Source organism: Pagrus pagrus, assembly GCF_965226575.1.
Source record: "Pagrus pagrus genome assembly, chromosome: 7".
In the NCBI taxonomy this organism is placed as follows: domain Eukaryota; kingdom Metazoa; phylum Chordata; class Actinopteri; order Spariformes; family Sparidae; genus Pagrus; species Pagrus pagrus.
Window position 1 is genome coordinate 18546626 of NC_140191.1, and position 13021 is coordinate 18559646.

Here is a 13021-nt window from a genome sequence, read left to right on the forward strand (position 1 = left end):
AGGTGGCATTACCTGCAGCTATTGAGGCTCAAGCCTACACGTTTCAAAAATGAACAAAAACTGGGGCAGTGGAGTTAGAAAGAAGTGAATTCACCAAACTTCTGTAGCCTGCTCCTCATCTCTGTGTGAGGCTAACAGCTCGAGGTTACATTAGCCACTGCTAGCTAACAAGAAAGAATTCATGGAATAAAAAAGACGATATCTCTGGTACTGCTGCATCATGAGTCTGACAGTGTTATGGGAGTACAGGACTAAATCTTAACAATAAAACAGTTAACACTTCATTTTAAGTTGTTTTGAAATGTCCTATGTGTCTTGAGTGTAGGTACATGCCACCCCACCCAGCACCCTCACTCAAGTAAAGGACCAGCAGCAACATGAAAAGGAGGACACTAAAGAGATGAGAGAAGAGGAAAGGCCTTCCACCTCCAAACAGAGCGAGGCTTCTCGTGTTCGCATCTTTGAAGGCGGGTAAGAACTACAAGAGTGAAACTGTTAAAATGCACATCTTTTAATTCAAAAATCAATATTTGCGAATAATGACGGTGCCTCATTACACAAGTAATCTGTTGTTCTGTCACAAACCAACGCCCGCTGACAGCAAAAACAGAGACTATGGAGAGCTGACTAGAGTGCACATAGAGAATTACAGTAACAGATGGGAGGCAATGGAACCCGCAGGGACTTCATTTGTACCTGTAGCCAAGCTTTTTCCTCTTGCTGTTGGCATGAGTGTCTGTGTTTTAGAAGTGTTAATTTGGAAAGTGTGCGTATGTGTGTGTGCATCGAGGGGGGAAAGGTTGTCTCCAACTTCACTGTTAGACTCTCATTAATACCTGTTTTTACAGTTACATAACTTACTGAAAAGACACAGGGGAACAATATGAGGCAATCTGCAAGCAATCAGCAGTTATGATTGTGTGCAGTGTTTGCAACTGTTTGTCTTCAAACCTGTCTGCATTTGTACACTTAACTGCATTCACATATTTACATATTTGTTCTTTCTATAAATGTCTGAGTGATTGTTTCCAGTGCAGCCTCTCGTCTTTCAGTTTATTGTGTTTAGAGCTCAAAGTTTCCCCATGCAGCTGCTGATTATGTGCAGATCTATTTGCATTGAAGCTGTGGTACAGATAGATATGGATAAAAGAGGAAGATGGAAAAGAAGGGGTAAAAGATTCCCAATTAATGTCAATTTCAGAACACACTGGTATTCATTATTTATTTATGTTCTGATGGGAATGGAAAATATTTATGAGAGGTATTTAAAGACGCAAGTAAGTGTTTAGTTTGTGTGTGTATCTGTGTGTTTGTGGACATGTATTGGGGACATAAACCTGTATACATGTGGGACCCACTTTTCTCAAGGGGCCAAAACTCAAGTCCTGATAATATTAATAATTACATTTTAGACCTAGTTTAAGACTAGGGTTTTAGTTTTGGATTTGACTTTGGCAAGTAGTGGTTGCGGTTATGATTAGGGTAAGTCTCCAGAAAATAAATGTGTGTGTGTCAGTCTAATGTCGCTAAAAGGGATGCAAACACAATTGTGTGTGTGTGTGTGTGTGTGTGTGTGTGTGTGAACATGTTTTATCCACGTTGTGGGAACATCTACTTACACACCACGCTGTGGGGGCCCATCTTTCCTATGGGGACAAAATGCAAGTCCCCATAATGTAAATCATTAAATTTAAGGGTGAGGGTTTACGATTAGGGTAAGGCAAGGAGAAGTTATGGTTATGGTTAGCATAAGTCTCCAGGAACTGAATGTAAGTTATGTAGTGTGTACTGTCCCCAAAAGTGATGGAAACATGACTGTGTGTGTGTGGTGTGTGTCAACACTTGCACATTAAGTCCTGTGTTTTGTGTAAATGTGCACACAGATTGAGTGTGAAGGAGTTGTCTGCTTAACAGTAGATAAGGCAGTAATTACCAGTCTTTATCATTTGCAGCCACCCATTACACACATTGAGGAAGTGTGCATTTTCATCCATAAACAGCCTACAGTCTTCACTTTTCATCATACCACCCTCCTCCTTCTGTTCATGCTGCCTGTGCCACTCTGGCAGCTCTTGCAGTTTTACTCACCAATGTTTTATTTTCTCTTCATTCTCTCTGTGTCCTCTCTCTGTGTGTACCTGCACCTCTTGATGTCCTGTTGTATTTTCTCTGTGCATGCAAATAAGCACAGCTATTCTTGAACACAGCTGAATGTGTTGTACCCTGACTCATTATCCCTGTCTCCCATTTGTCAACACATTGAAATCACAACTGTCTGCCACTCGTTTTATTGCAGAGAACAAGCATATTCATTTTTTTTATGAATATGGATCGTATGCAGCTTTGTTTATGTTCCACTGGCCTGCACGATTTCATCTTGATCCAATTACAGAAATCCCTTTAAGAAAGAGGGGTGCAGGGGTCTCTAGAGTTTATTAGATTCACACAGCTAAAGAAACAGATATTGGATCAAGGCAGCTTTTTCCCTCAATAACACGTCTTAGCAAATAAGAAAGCATGGCTATTCCTTCTTGGTGGCAGCAAAAGTCAGTGGAACAACAGCTTTAATCCCTCTTAGTGAACACAAGCTGAACCGCCTCCTTCTGCATTCTGTTAAAACAGGCAGATTGATTTTCATAGTGTACATCTTAGTAGTGGCAACACTGCAGATTTGTCATAATGCTATAACCATACTGGTGAACTGACATAGCCATTCCCATGTACTCCTTTCTGTCTAAATAATGATCAAAATATGTTTCTGTACCCTGCAGTACTGCCTTTTACTGTTATTCAGTTGTTGCTGCCTTGATATTCAATGACTTTATCAATCAGTCACACCCTGTTTGAAAGCGGTATTCTCTCCACCAATCTGCCATGGCAGCCAGGAAGCTACAGTACAAGCAGGGGCAGATTGTCGGTTGAGTTTAGCGAGAGACGGGCTTCTGATTTAATGCTCGATGTGTGAAGTGCAACTTCTGCCTTGTTTTTCCTGAGATGCGGGTGGATATTTTTAGCAGTGGCAACAAATACATGCCAGTAAACAGTAGCCAGCTCCTGAATGAATACAACATAATGCCACTGTTGAGACTATTTTACATTTGTGTAACAATTTGTTATGATTTGCTGTTGCCGGTTCTGTTATACAACTGGGAGCATTCACAGCCTGGGTTCTTGTAGATGTGGCGCATATCCTGTAATTAAACACAGTCAGTACACATTGGATATTTACAATTCAGAATGGATTGTGCATCTCTTCATGAGTAGTGAAAGCAGATGGAGTTTTGCATAGAGGACAATTCATTCAGATTTAAAATGTCTGTGGTCCACTGTGTCCACAAATAGCCGTTTGGTAAACACCCAGATTGTGTATAAACAATGTTTTTATAGACTAGACCTTAAAATGTTGCTTGATTTTTATAGTGCTTATTTTAGGTTGTGGGCCATAGCCAGGCTTCCCTTCCCTCTCTTTAGCTGCTGCTGTTGTTGGCTGGGCCACCCGGTCACAGCAGAATAGCTGGTATTCTCTGTGTGCCCAGGGTGTAGTGCAGGGAACAGCCAAGGGACTCAGTGCTGCCGGGGTTTTGGTGGGGCTTCCCCGACCCGCCTCCATAAAGAAAGCCTTGTTTCCCAGTTTCTCTTCCTAGTGTGTGTGTGTGTGTGTGTGTGTGTGTGTGTGTGTGTGTGTGTGTGTGCGTGTGTGTATTTGTGCTACACATAAACCCACATCCACATTCATTATTATTATTAAAGGTGCACATATCAATATTTTATGAGAACAGTGGGTCACATGACAGTGTAATGTAAAACACAAATAAGCAAACACAGTGTTCTGCACAAAGGATGAGCTACAATGGAAGTTGCATCCACAAAAACCATCTGGTTAGCATAAAACATTAGAGATAAGGAGACACAATAAAAATAAACATAAAGAATACTTGTGAGTTATAAACATAAAAATAATGAAGACTATCAAGCGTCTAGGAAAAATAAATAACACACAAAAAACAGTTATACACACCCACTGTGTGCTTCCTGCCCAGCGCCAAATGATAGACATGCCAAGTTAGAAACTAACTGTTGAACATTATCATGCGTTTAGCAGCTAAAGAGCCAGATACAGTCTAAGGGCTGGTGGAGACCAAAATAAGGTGAAAAGTAGAATATTGGACTGAATTCTAACAGGTTGCCAAAAACACAACTTCACAAGAGTGAAAATATTTGTGTTTTAGGTTGTTCCGATGCTCTCATGTGGCCAAAAGTAAATTTCACGCTTAAATGCAATTCAATTTATGGCAACAAAAAGCTTTATGTAGTCAGCAACTATGTTTTCGATACAGTGAAACTGGCAGTCATATGAAAGTAATCCTAACTATCTCATCTTCTGAAGGGCTCACATCATGGGTGTAATGTGGTGTCAGTGAAAAATGTAAAATGCAAGTCCTCCAAAAACAACCCAAGGCACACTGTAGGATTGGTACGAAACTATGTATGCCTTTATTATACATGGCAGTATCTATTCAGAATGACCATGCTAATCCTAATTGTCTTTCTATTTCTTTGTCCTCTCTCTCTCTCTCTCACTTAGGTTCAAATCCAACGAAGAGTATGTTTATGTGAGAGGTCGCGGCAGGGGCAAGTACATATGTGGAGAGTGTGGCATCCGCTGTAAGAAGCCGAGCATGCTGAAAAAGCACATCCGAACGCACACAGATGTCCGTCCATACATTTGCAAACACTGCAACTTTGCCTTCAAAACCAAAGGTAAGGGAACAATTTACAAGTCACTTGAAACATGATTTGTACTGCTATGCTTTCTATTTCATTAGAACTTTAAGTGCAGTTATCAGATATTTCCTCTGTTGTTGAAATATCCTCATTTTCCTTACGCTCAGCGAGTCGAGGGCAATCTTAATGTGCTTTTCTTGTTCCTTCATAGGGAACCTTACTAAACATATGAAGTCGAAGGCTCATGGGAAAAAATGCCAGGCGATGGGAGTATCTGAGTCATCACTTGACGAGCCAGAGAGCGAGGAAACAGGTACTTAAGAGGGGATGGAGAGGCATCTCACATATTTCCCATCCACTGCAGAGAAATATTGGTACACAGCTGGATGAACTTGTGCCTGTGAAGAATTGTAGCTGCTCAGCACTGACAGCTTATGCAACACCATGTTCTATTCTCCTCCCTTTGGCCATGCATAAGAAATGTGGAAAAGCAGAAGCTAAATGAATGACGAATACAGAACGTTTCCTGATGTAGTTGCGACTGTCTGGCGAATTCACCTTGTTCTCAAGGATGTGTTGCTGGCATTTGACAGCACCCATTCCAACACGTTCATCCGTCCCCAGAAAAAGCCAGCCACCTCACGATTTCCCCTTTAACCTTCCTCTACTTCCTCTCTCCTCTTCGTCTCTTTCTTGCTGACAGACTACACTCACCTGAGCCAAGGACACGCAATTTAAACCGCCTTTTCATTCACAAGGCTGTTGAGATAGTTTGTGAATAGAGGCATGGTGCTATTTAATTAAATTCAGTTCTATTCATCCTCAGTCTATTTATAACATGGGTTTGATGGGTGGTGGGTGAGGTTTGTCAGAAAGACACAGTACGCTGTCCTAACCCTTTGTGCTTGTTCCTGAAAATTGTTCCGTTAATGTGTTTTGATGTTGGGATTTTTGTCACGATTTTGTAGGTTCAGTACAGGAGGTTGAAAGTGTACAATATAGATCTAAAATGATATAATTTAAAGAGTGAATATTTCTCTGTCTGCAGAAACGGCAGGAAGTGATGAACGTGTGGGTGGCTCCGAGGAACAGGAGGAACATCAATTTTCTGACGTGGAGGAGTCTGAGGACAATGACGACACAGATGACGATGACGATGAGGAAGACGAGTCCCATGATGACCCGCCATCCTCCTGTTCGTCAGACACCCACCCATCAGCAGGAGGGCACTCCAGCTGCAGTAAGCACTCTCAGCAGGGCACTCCTGAACCTGAGCCCCCAGGCACCAGTCCCAGTCCCTGTCCGGAGTTGTCCCCAAGGGGAGTTTGGCCCAGCAGACGAGCTGCCTCTCCAGGCAGCAGGAGAGCGCTGTTCTCCCGGCGGGGCTGGAAGGCATCACCGAGAGCTTTCTCCCCAAGTAGTGAGAGCTGTTCCCCCAGCCGCAGCCTCTCTCCACGTCTGGAGCTGTCGTCACCCCTCCACAGCCTCTCCCCCAGGACGGAGTTGTCTTCACCCAGCCGGCATGTCTCGCCCTCCCCTGAAAGAGGACCGTCTCCCATCAGACCCCTTTCTCCTCTTCTTCCTATTTCACCAAGCTGCTACCGGTCACCCCAAGCTCGGACTCCTCCCTTGCCACTGGGTTTACAGCACAGGACCCCTGGATACCTGCCATGGGAGAGCCCAGGTACAAAGGGTAGCCATCTAAAACTGGTGAGTCTTTTCTACTGGGTCTGTGCCTAGACATAGACAACAACCACAATGTACTGGATTTCCTCTGCACTTTCCGTCTAGGATGATCTCAGTGTACAGGACTGTACTGACAGAGTGAGTCTATGAAATGTAATGATGATGTCTTTGCTCCCCCTACAGGAGAAAGGTGGTACAGCAGCAGAAGGGACAGCATTGCCAGAAACCAGCTTGTTTCCACCTGCTTTCCGTATTTCTACTTGTGAGGCTTATTCTGGCACCCAAACAACAGACACCATCTTCAGCCATCTTCCCATGCACTCCCAACAAGCCAAGATCCCCTGCCTGATGATCCCCATCGGAGGGATCCAAATGGTACAGGCCAGACCGAGGTCCCACCCTACCACCCCCTCGTCCCCGACGTCTCCCCCCATGGAGGGGCCATCACTGGCCAGATTTGATTCATACTGGGGCGGGACCCCCAGAACTCAAGGGCTTAGGACTCCTGGAGACCACTGGTGGGAGCACCAGGCAGCAGGAACCAGCCAGTCAGGGCGGTGCGTTCTCAGCACAGCACTAACATGTTCCAAACCGGAGTTGGAGACCACAGACTCAAAGCAATATGGCAGCTCACATAGCTCCGCCCACACTCGCAGGTCTGCTTCTGAGACCAGCGAACGCAGCGTCAGAGACAGTCGTTCAAGAGCACCCCTCAGTTTAGCAGCCCCCGTAGCCTCGCGTGTCATTGGACAGCAGCCAGAGGGGGAGGAGCCACATTCTGGTGGTGATTGGGTGGAGGGAAGAGCTAAAGGAGACTCAGCCAGAGCAGACCAGAGCACGTAACAGTGTCTACACCTTGATGCATCATGCATCCCATTTTGCTTTATTGGTTGCTACACTAGTCTTGTTTTTTATTGCTTTGTTTTTATACAGTTTTCAATACTATTGTTAACTTAAATGTTTGTTCTTTGGCAATATTCAGGTTTGTTATAAAAATGCACTTTTTTCTTTGTAAAAATAATGTCTATCTATATATATATCTAAATTATATATATATAAAAATATATCCCTCCTGTATCTCTATTGATACTGGTAATCTTAATGTCTGTTTGAATATATGTAAAAGGAATATGTATAAATTTGTAAATGACCAAAATCTTTAATCAAAAATAATTCAATTTCTGTTTGTCCAAATTTTGTCCAGTATTACACAAATTGTAGTTACTTGTGCCTTTTCTGTCCAGGTTTGTGTTTTGAGATGTACAGTACAGATAGACAAAGAAAGGCTGTGAAATTTTATATCTGCTTTTTTTGTGTCATTCGGGAGGGTTAATATTTGGTGTTTTGATTGTTTCTGTTCCATTGCTTTAATGCCAGGGTAACAGAGCGTCGCATGGCGGAGATATTGAAGGAGCAGCAGAAACGTGTCAAAGGAATTGCACTGAAGTTCTATTTTTTATTACAAAAGATTTTAGATTAGATTATATCTCTGTACAGGGAAGAGCGCTCCTTATTTATTGTTATTTGATGACAATGATCATTGTGTCAAGGTTGTTTTTCTTTTTTTACTTTTTTTTATTGGAAAAAGGATGTTTTTGTTACATCTGTGTGTCTTTTTCATGATGTTCTTGTGACTTGAATTGGCGACAGAGATGAGGAATTGAGCTTGGCTGGTACCGGAGGATTAAGTGCCCTGCAGATTTCACACACAGCTAAATTTCTAGTCATTGAAGAAATAAAAAAATGCACCAGACTCCCCTGAGGTTGGTTGTTTTTTTTTTTCACATCACCACGTGCACAGTATCATGCTTTGGCTGCAATAGTTTTATTTACAGTGTGGGTGTGTAAGGAATTGTTTGAAAGATTTCTTCGGGTTATCAACCATTGGATCGGTTTTCCACAACAGATCAGGGAAGTTGGAACGTTGACAAAGAAACCACGTTAAAACCACAACGTGAATATCTCTGAGTGTCCAACTGGTCGCATCAGAATTGGTTAGAAGAAGAACACAAGAAGCTTTCATTTCTTTGTCATTTCTGTATGGTAGCTTTTTGTGATACCCTGTGGTGATATCAGTGGTTGTTTGTGGTACTTTGTTATGAGTCTTGTGATATTTTAGTCTTGGCTTCTACTTTGGTGTAGTTGGTGGTAAGTTTGGTTGTACTTTGTGTAGTTTCTCTCTGAAGGAAAGTTATTGTTTTTTTTACCTGTCCTCAAAATGTTAAGTCAGTCTTAGTGAAATATTTCCCGACTTCTCATCAAATATATCTGTTTTTTTGTCACCGCAAATGATCATGATGATCATGTAATGTAAATGTGATATGACATGTTTTGTAGACATGTTGATACGTTATGTTATGTAGGCCTATGACGCATACAAATGTGAACGTATCAGTGGTTCACAGAAACTATAACTGCCTACATTTTATCCTCTCCAAGCTGATCTAGAGCCCCTGTGGTGTCTCCTTTTATGATGCCTCTCTGCTCATTTATTTAGGCGTTTTCCTTAATTGTTCACCATGTGACAAGGGTTAAGTAGCAGATATAAACCCACAATTATCAGCCTGCTGAGCTTTTCTCTCTTCAGGAAGCAGCCAGGCAGCTGTATTCCTTTAGAGGCACCACTAGATGTCCTTACTAAATCACCAACCATCAAGGTATCCATCCAAATATTATCATATTCCATGCAGGAATGATATGTTAGATAAAGGAGGCGGTGTTATTTTGCATTCTTGTTCACATGGTTTTAGTTTTGATTGGGTTCAAGAGGGTGAACACACCTTTCGGAAGAAATTCACCTTATCAAATCTCAACAAACATAAACTTCAATAACATGTCTATAAATTCTGTTGGCTATGTGGGTCAATTGTGTGTTCGTTTTTGCAACGATGAGTTGGAAACAGTCCTGAAACACGCCCATTTTTATGATGAAGACACTCATTTATCATTTCCAAAGGCTGATTTCAATCCTTCAAAGATTAAACCCTCCATCATTCTTTTATATCATCCAATTTACAGAACTATTTTAATCACCCCTGGCACATGCAGCTAAAGGAGTATAAAACAATATGCACACACCAAACAATATTCCTGTAAATGTATCACTCCCATCCCTGCAGTGTCTTTGTTTCCACTCACTGTCACTGGTGCTTTGCACAACAATGTTTAACAGCACAGCAAGACGTGGATTACGTAAAGCTGACTTAGGCACAGCAGCGAGTGTGTTGACAAGAAGCCCAGAGATGTTTGCTGCTGTGACTTGACGTTCCACAGAAAATGTTATAAAACAGGCAACAGGGGAGGCACTTGTATTTTTAGACACCCATATCAAAAATAGTTTGAAGGGAATGAGCTCTCTTCCATTTTCAAAGCTCTGTACGTGTCGACGGCACCGAGCCAGAAGGGTTAGAGGTTGATAATGTTTTCAGAAGAGTGAACTGAGGAGGTAAGGTTGCTAATTAAAAATAAACACCTGCGTTAAGGACAGAAGCTGGCGAACACACTGGAGCGTGGCTGAGCAAAAAGAGACTCCCTGGCTTTTCCTCTCACTTGCATCACTTTTACTCGCTATCCATATTTCAGAGGTGGAACGGCTGCTTGATGTGACGGGAGAGGGGTTACATCTGTGCTCCTGAGGGGACTGAACTTATAACCTCTGGTGTGGCAATCTCATCCACCATGTCACACATTCCACAAATATTTAGGTGAGAGGGAAATGTTGTGCCCTCCCCACCGGAAGCCTGGCAGATTATATATTCGACACTAGTACATCCTGATCGGCTCAATAATAACGCTTCTTCTGAGAGTCTGGGAGGAGAAGAAAACAGGGTGAGATGATATTGAATGAGGGGATCTATGAGAAATTCAAATTTAGAATTTAAAATATAATTAAAATATTAATGAGGTAATAATACAAACTCAGAAATATTTGAAATAGCTGTTCTCAGAGGAAAATAAGGTCACCAGAACGCTGTTTATTCAGTTTATTCAGTCATGAAAACAAAAAGAGTTTGTTTATTTAGTTTGTTTAGGCATAAAAAATCAGTCAATGTAGATCTTTCTCTTCTGAGATGTGCCTGCCAATGTTTCAAAAACAGGCTCTGATGAGGTCACAAAGAAGGGCAAGTCAGTCAGATCAGTTGCACACATGGGACACACATGGGATCTGCCATGTAACACCGAGCAGTTACTGCATATCACTGCAGAAGCTGAGAGACCAGGGGTCCAGTGGTCTTCCCAGTGTAAGTTACAAGAGCACCAACAAGTAAGCAGGTTTTCTCTGAGGTGCAGGAGCGTTGGCTGACTTCTTGACTCAGGCAGCAGACCTGTGCTATGAACTGACTCCACATGAGGTAAGCATTCATGACAGGTTAGCCACTGGAGACCAGAGTAGAACTGAATACTAACATAGGTGCTCAGACAAATTAAAAAAACATTTTGTGTCTATGTACTTAGGTTTCCTACTCCATTTTCATTTTGTAGCATATTGCATGGTGTTGCATCTGTTTTGCTTCTTTTGTCTAATTGTTAAACTTACCGCAGCAAGGAACACCATGTATTTAACATCAACTCACAATAACTTAGAAATTCAGTAAGTTACCAGCGCTGAAGCAAAAAGTGTTACAACCATAACCGGTCTCCCTATTATACAACACAAAATCATTGTATTGACTATCCTCTGTTCTGTCCTCCCACTTGTCCTCCTCTGAGTTTCATTTGCTCTCTTCAGTGTTTTCATTGACATGTTTTAGTACGCTGCCCACTGCAGCGAGGAAGCGTTCTGTCTGCTCTCTGTTGTGCTCTATATGTTCAGGTGTCGTGTTTCATGGAAAACGGATTATAAGCCCCTTTAAGTAAACTATCCATAGTAGGAAAATGAAAATGAAAAAATCCTCTAGTATATAGTAAAAACTATAACAAACAGAACATACTATGTTAAGAGATTACATGTCTATCTTTCAATCTATATTTGTCTCGAATGCACCGACTGACGCTCACAGGTTGCCATCGGACAAAAATGATCTCAGCTTAGAGGTGAAAATGAAAATGATTTCCCAATCATAAAAGTGACCTGTCTTCTTATGGGAAATGATGGCAGCGAAGATAATATCCATGCTAATAATCTGAACATGCATCGACTGTATTTACATGAGTGAGGGCTGCCATTTGGCTATCTGCATGACTCTGGCACGGCTGACCTGCACACTGGGCACCATGTGGGTGGGACATGACCAGCAGCATATAGGGCCAGAGGGGCAGGGAAGAGCAGCCTGCTTATCTGTATGTGAGCCCTCACCAGCCATCATTTCAGTCATGTGTAACTCTTTAATTTATTTTATGACAGTTATACTCACACAGTCAACAAATTACTAGTCTGACTCACAGGATGAAGTCCTGCCATTGGGCGCATATTTCAGCAAACACTCTCCTCCCTTCCGCTCTCTGCCTCCTACTGTTTTTGAAATCCCTGTTGCTATGGGATACAACAAAAACAACCCCAGAGCTAGCAATCTGCCCGCTGAAAAAGAAAAGGTATCCTAACCCTATGGTTGCTAGCAGTATGAACTAAAACAAGCTATCAGCTGTTACCTTTTCTTTGCCTTTTAATGCCTGGTCCCGCCGCCCACGTGTAAAACAAGACACTATATCGCTGGGGCACTGTCGCTGCATCCTGGGCTTTGTGAAGTCCAAGACGATTGTGATTGGTTTAAAGAAATAAAAATAAGGCCTCACATGTTTTGTTTTCACCTACGCCACGATGAGAATTGGTGAAGTTCACGTTAATCGTCAAGCCCTGCATGTTTCACTCACAAGCTTTGAAGGCGTCTTCCAGCCAGGCTAAAACATTGGACATGCTAGCACAGTTGCCACAAGTTGACTTAGTCGCCTGTCCAGTAACATTTACTTAACGTTAGCAAATATATATGCTTAGTCTTACGGTTAGCTAACTTACCGTGGCTCATACAGCCGGGTAGTGCAGCTTTAAGAGTCTCTTGAGGTTGGTTTTATTCTTCCCGCTTCATTTGTAGCCGCAGGGCGTCTTCCCACCTCCCTCTCTTCGATGCATTGTGTTTTCCTTTCTGCTGAATTACAAATTATAAATGTCATTGTTGTCATTAACTCGCTGTCGGTTTGGGACAGCATCACCTGAGATTCTGGGAATCTGCACAAGTCACATCAATCTGTAAATGTCAATCAATGATAGTGATGTATTGTTTCTGTATTGACTAACAGACTAGACGCACCATTGGGCGAAATAACATGCATCATTAACATTTTAGTCCAGTTGCGTCTACAGCAAAAACAAAAATACATTTCGGTATAGTTTTATTAACAGTGATCTATTTTCTGCTTGTCACTGGCTTATCTTATTCATGGAATAAAGTAATTGGCAAAGATTTTTGTCATTGCCCGCTGCAGCTAAAAACAAAGCGGTGATAGCAGTGAAAGAAAAGTAAAGTTTAATGCTTTAATTTCATGGGCGACTATGAAGCTGCTTTGACGTCGTCACATTTTCATTTGATACATATATATATATAATTGTCATAAAATATAGCCTACATTCCAGCCACCTGATTTATTAAGTCCAGTAGCTTGCTGAATGGCGGCA

At 42.0% G+C, this 13021-nt stretch overlaps 1 protein-coding gene across 2 annotated transcripts in view; it reads left to right on the top strand.

The window, feature by feature from the left end:
• Positions 1–8164, top strand: part of hivep3b (HIVEP zinc finger 3b) — a 45708-nt gene extending 37544 nt beyond the window's left edge. For both annotated transcript variants that reach the window (XM_084357073.1, XM_084357072.1), the window contains 5 exons: positions 326–471; positions 4586–4761; positions 4937–5038; positions 5774–6435; positions 6595–8164. In XM_084357073.1, coding sequence (XP_084213199.1) covers positions 326–471; positions 4586–4761; positions 4937–5038; positions 5774–6435; positions 6595–7254 — 1746 coding nt within the window. In that variant the 3' untranslated portion in view covers positions 7255–8164. The remainder of the gene's footprint in view (positions 1–325; positions 472–4585; positions 4762–4936; positions 5039–5773; positions 6436–6594) is intronic.
• Positions 8165–13021: the final 4857 nt, after the last annotated feature.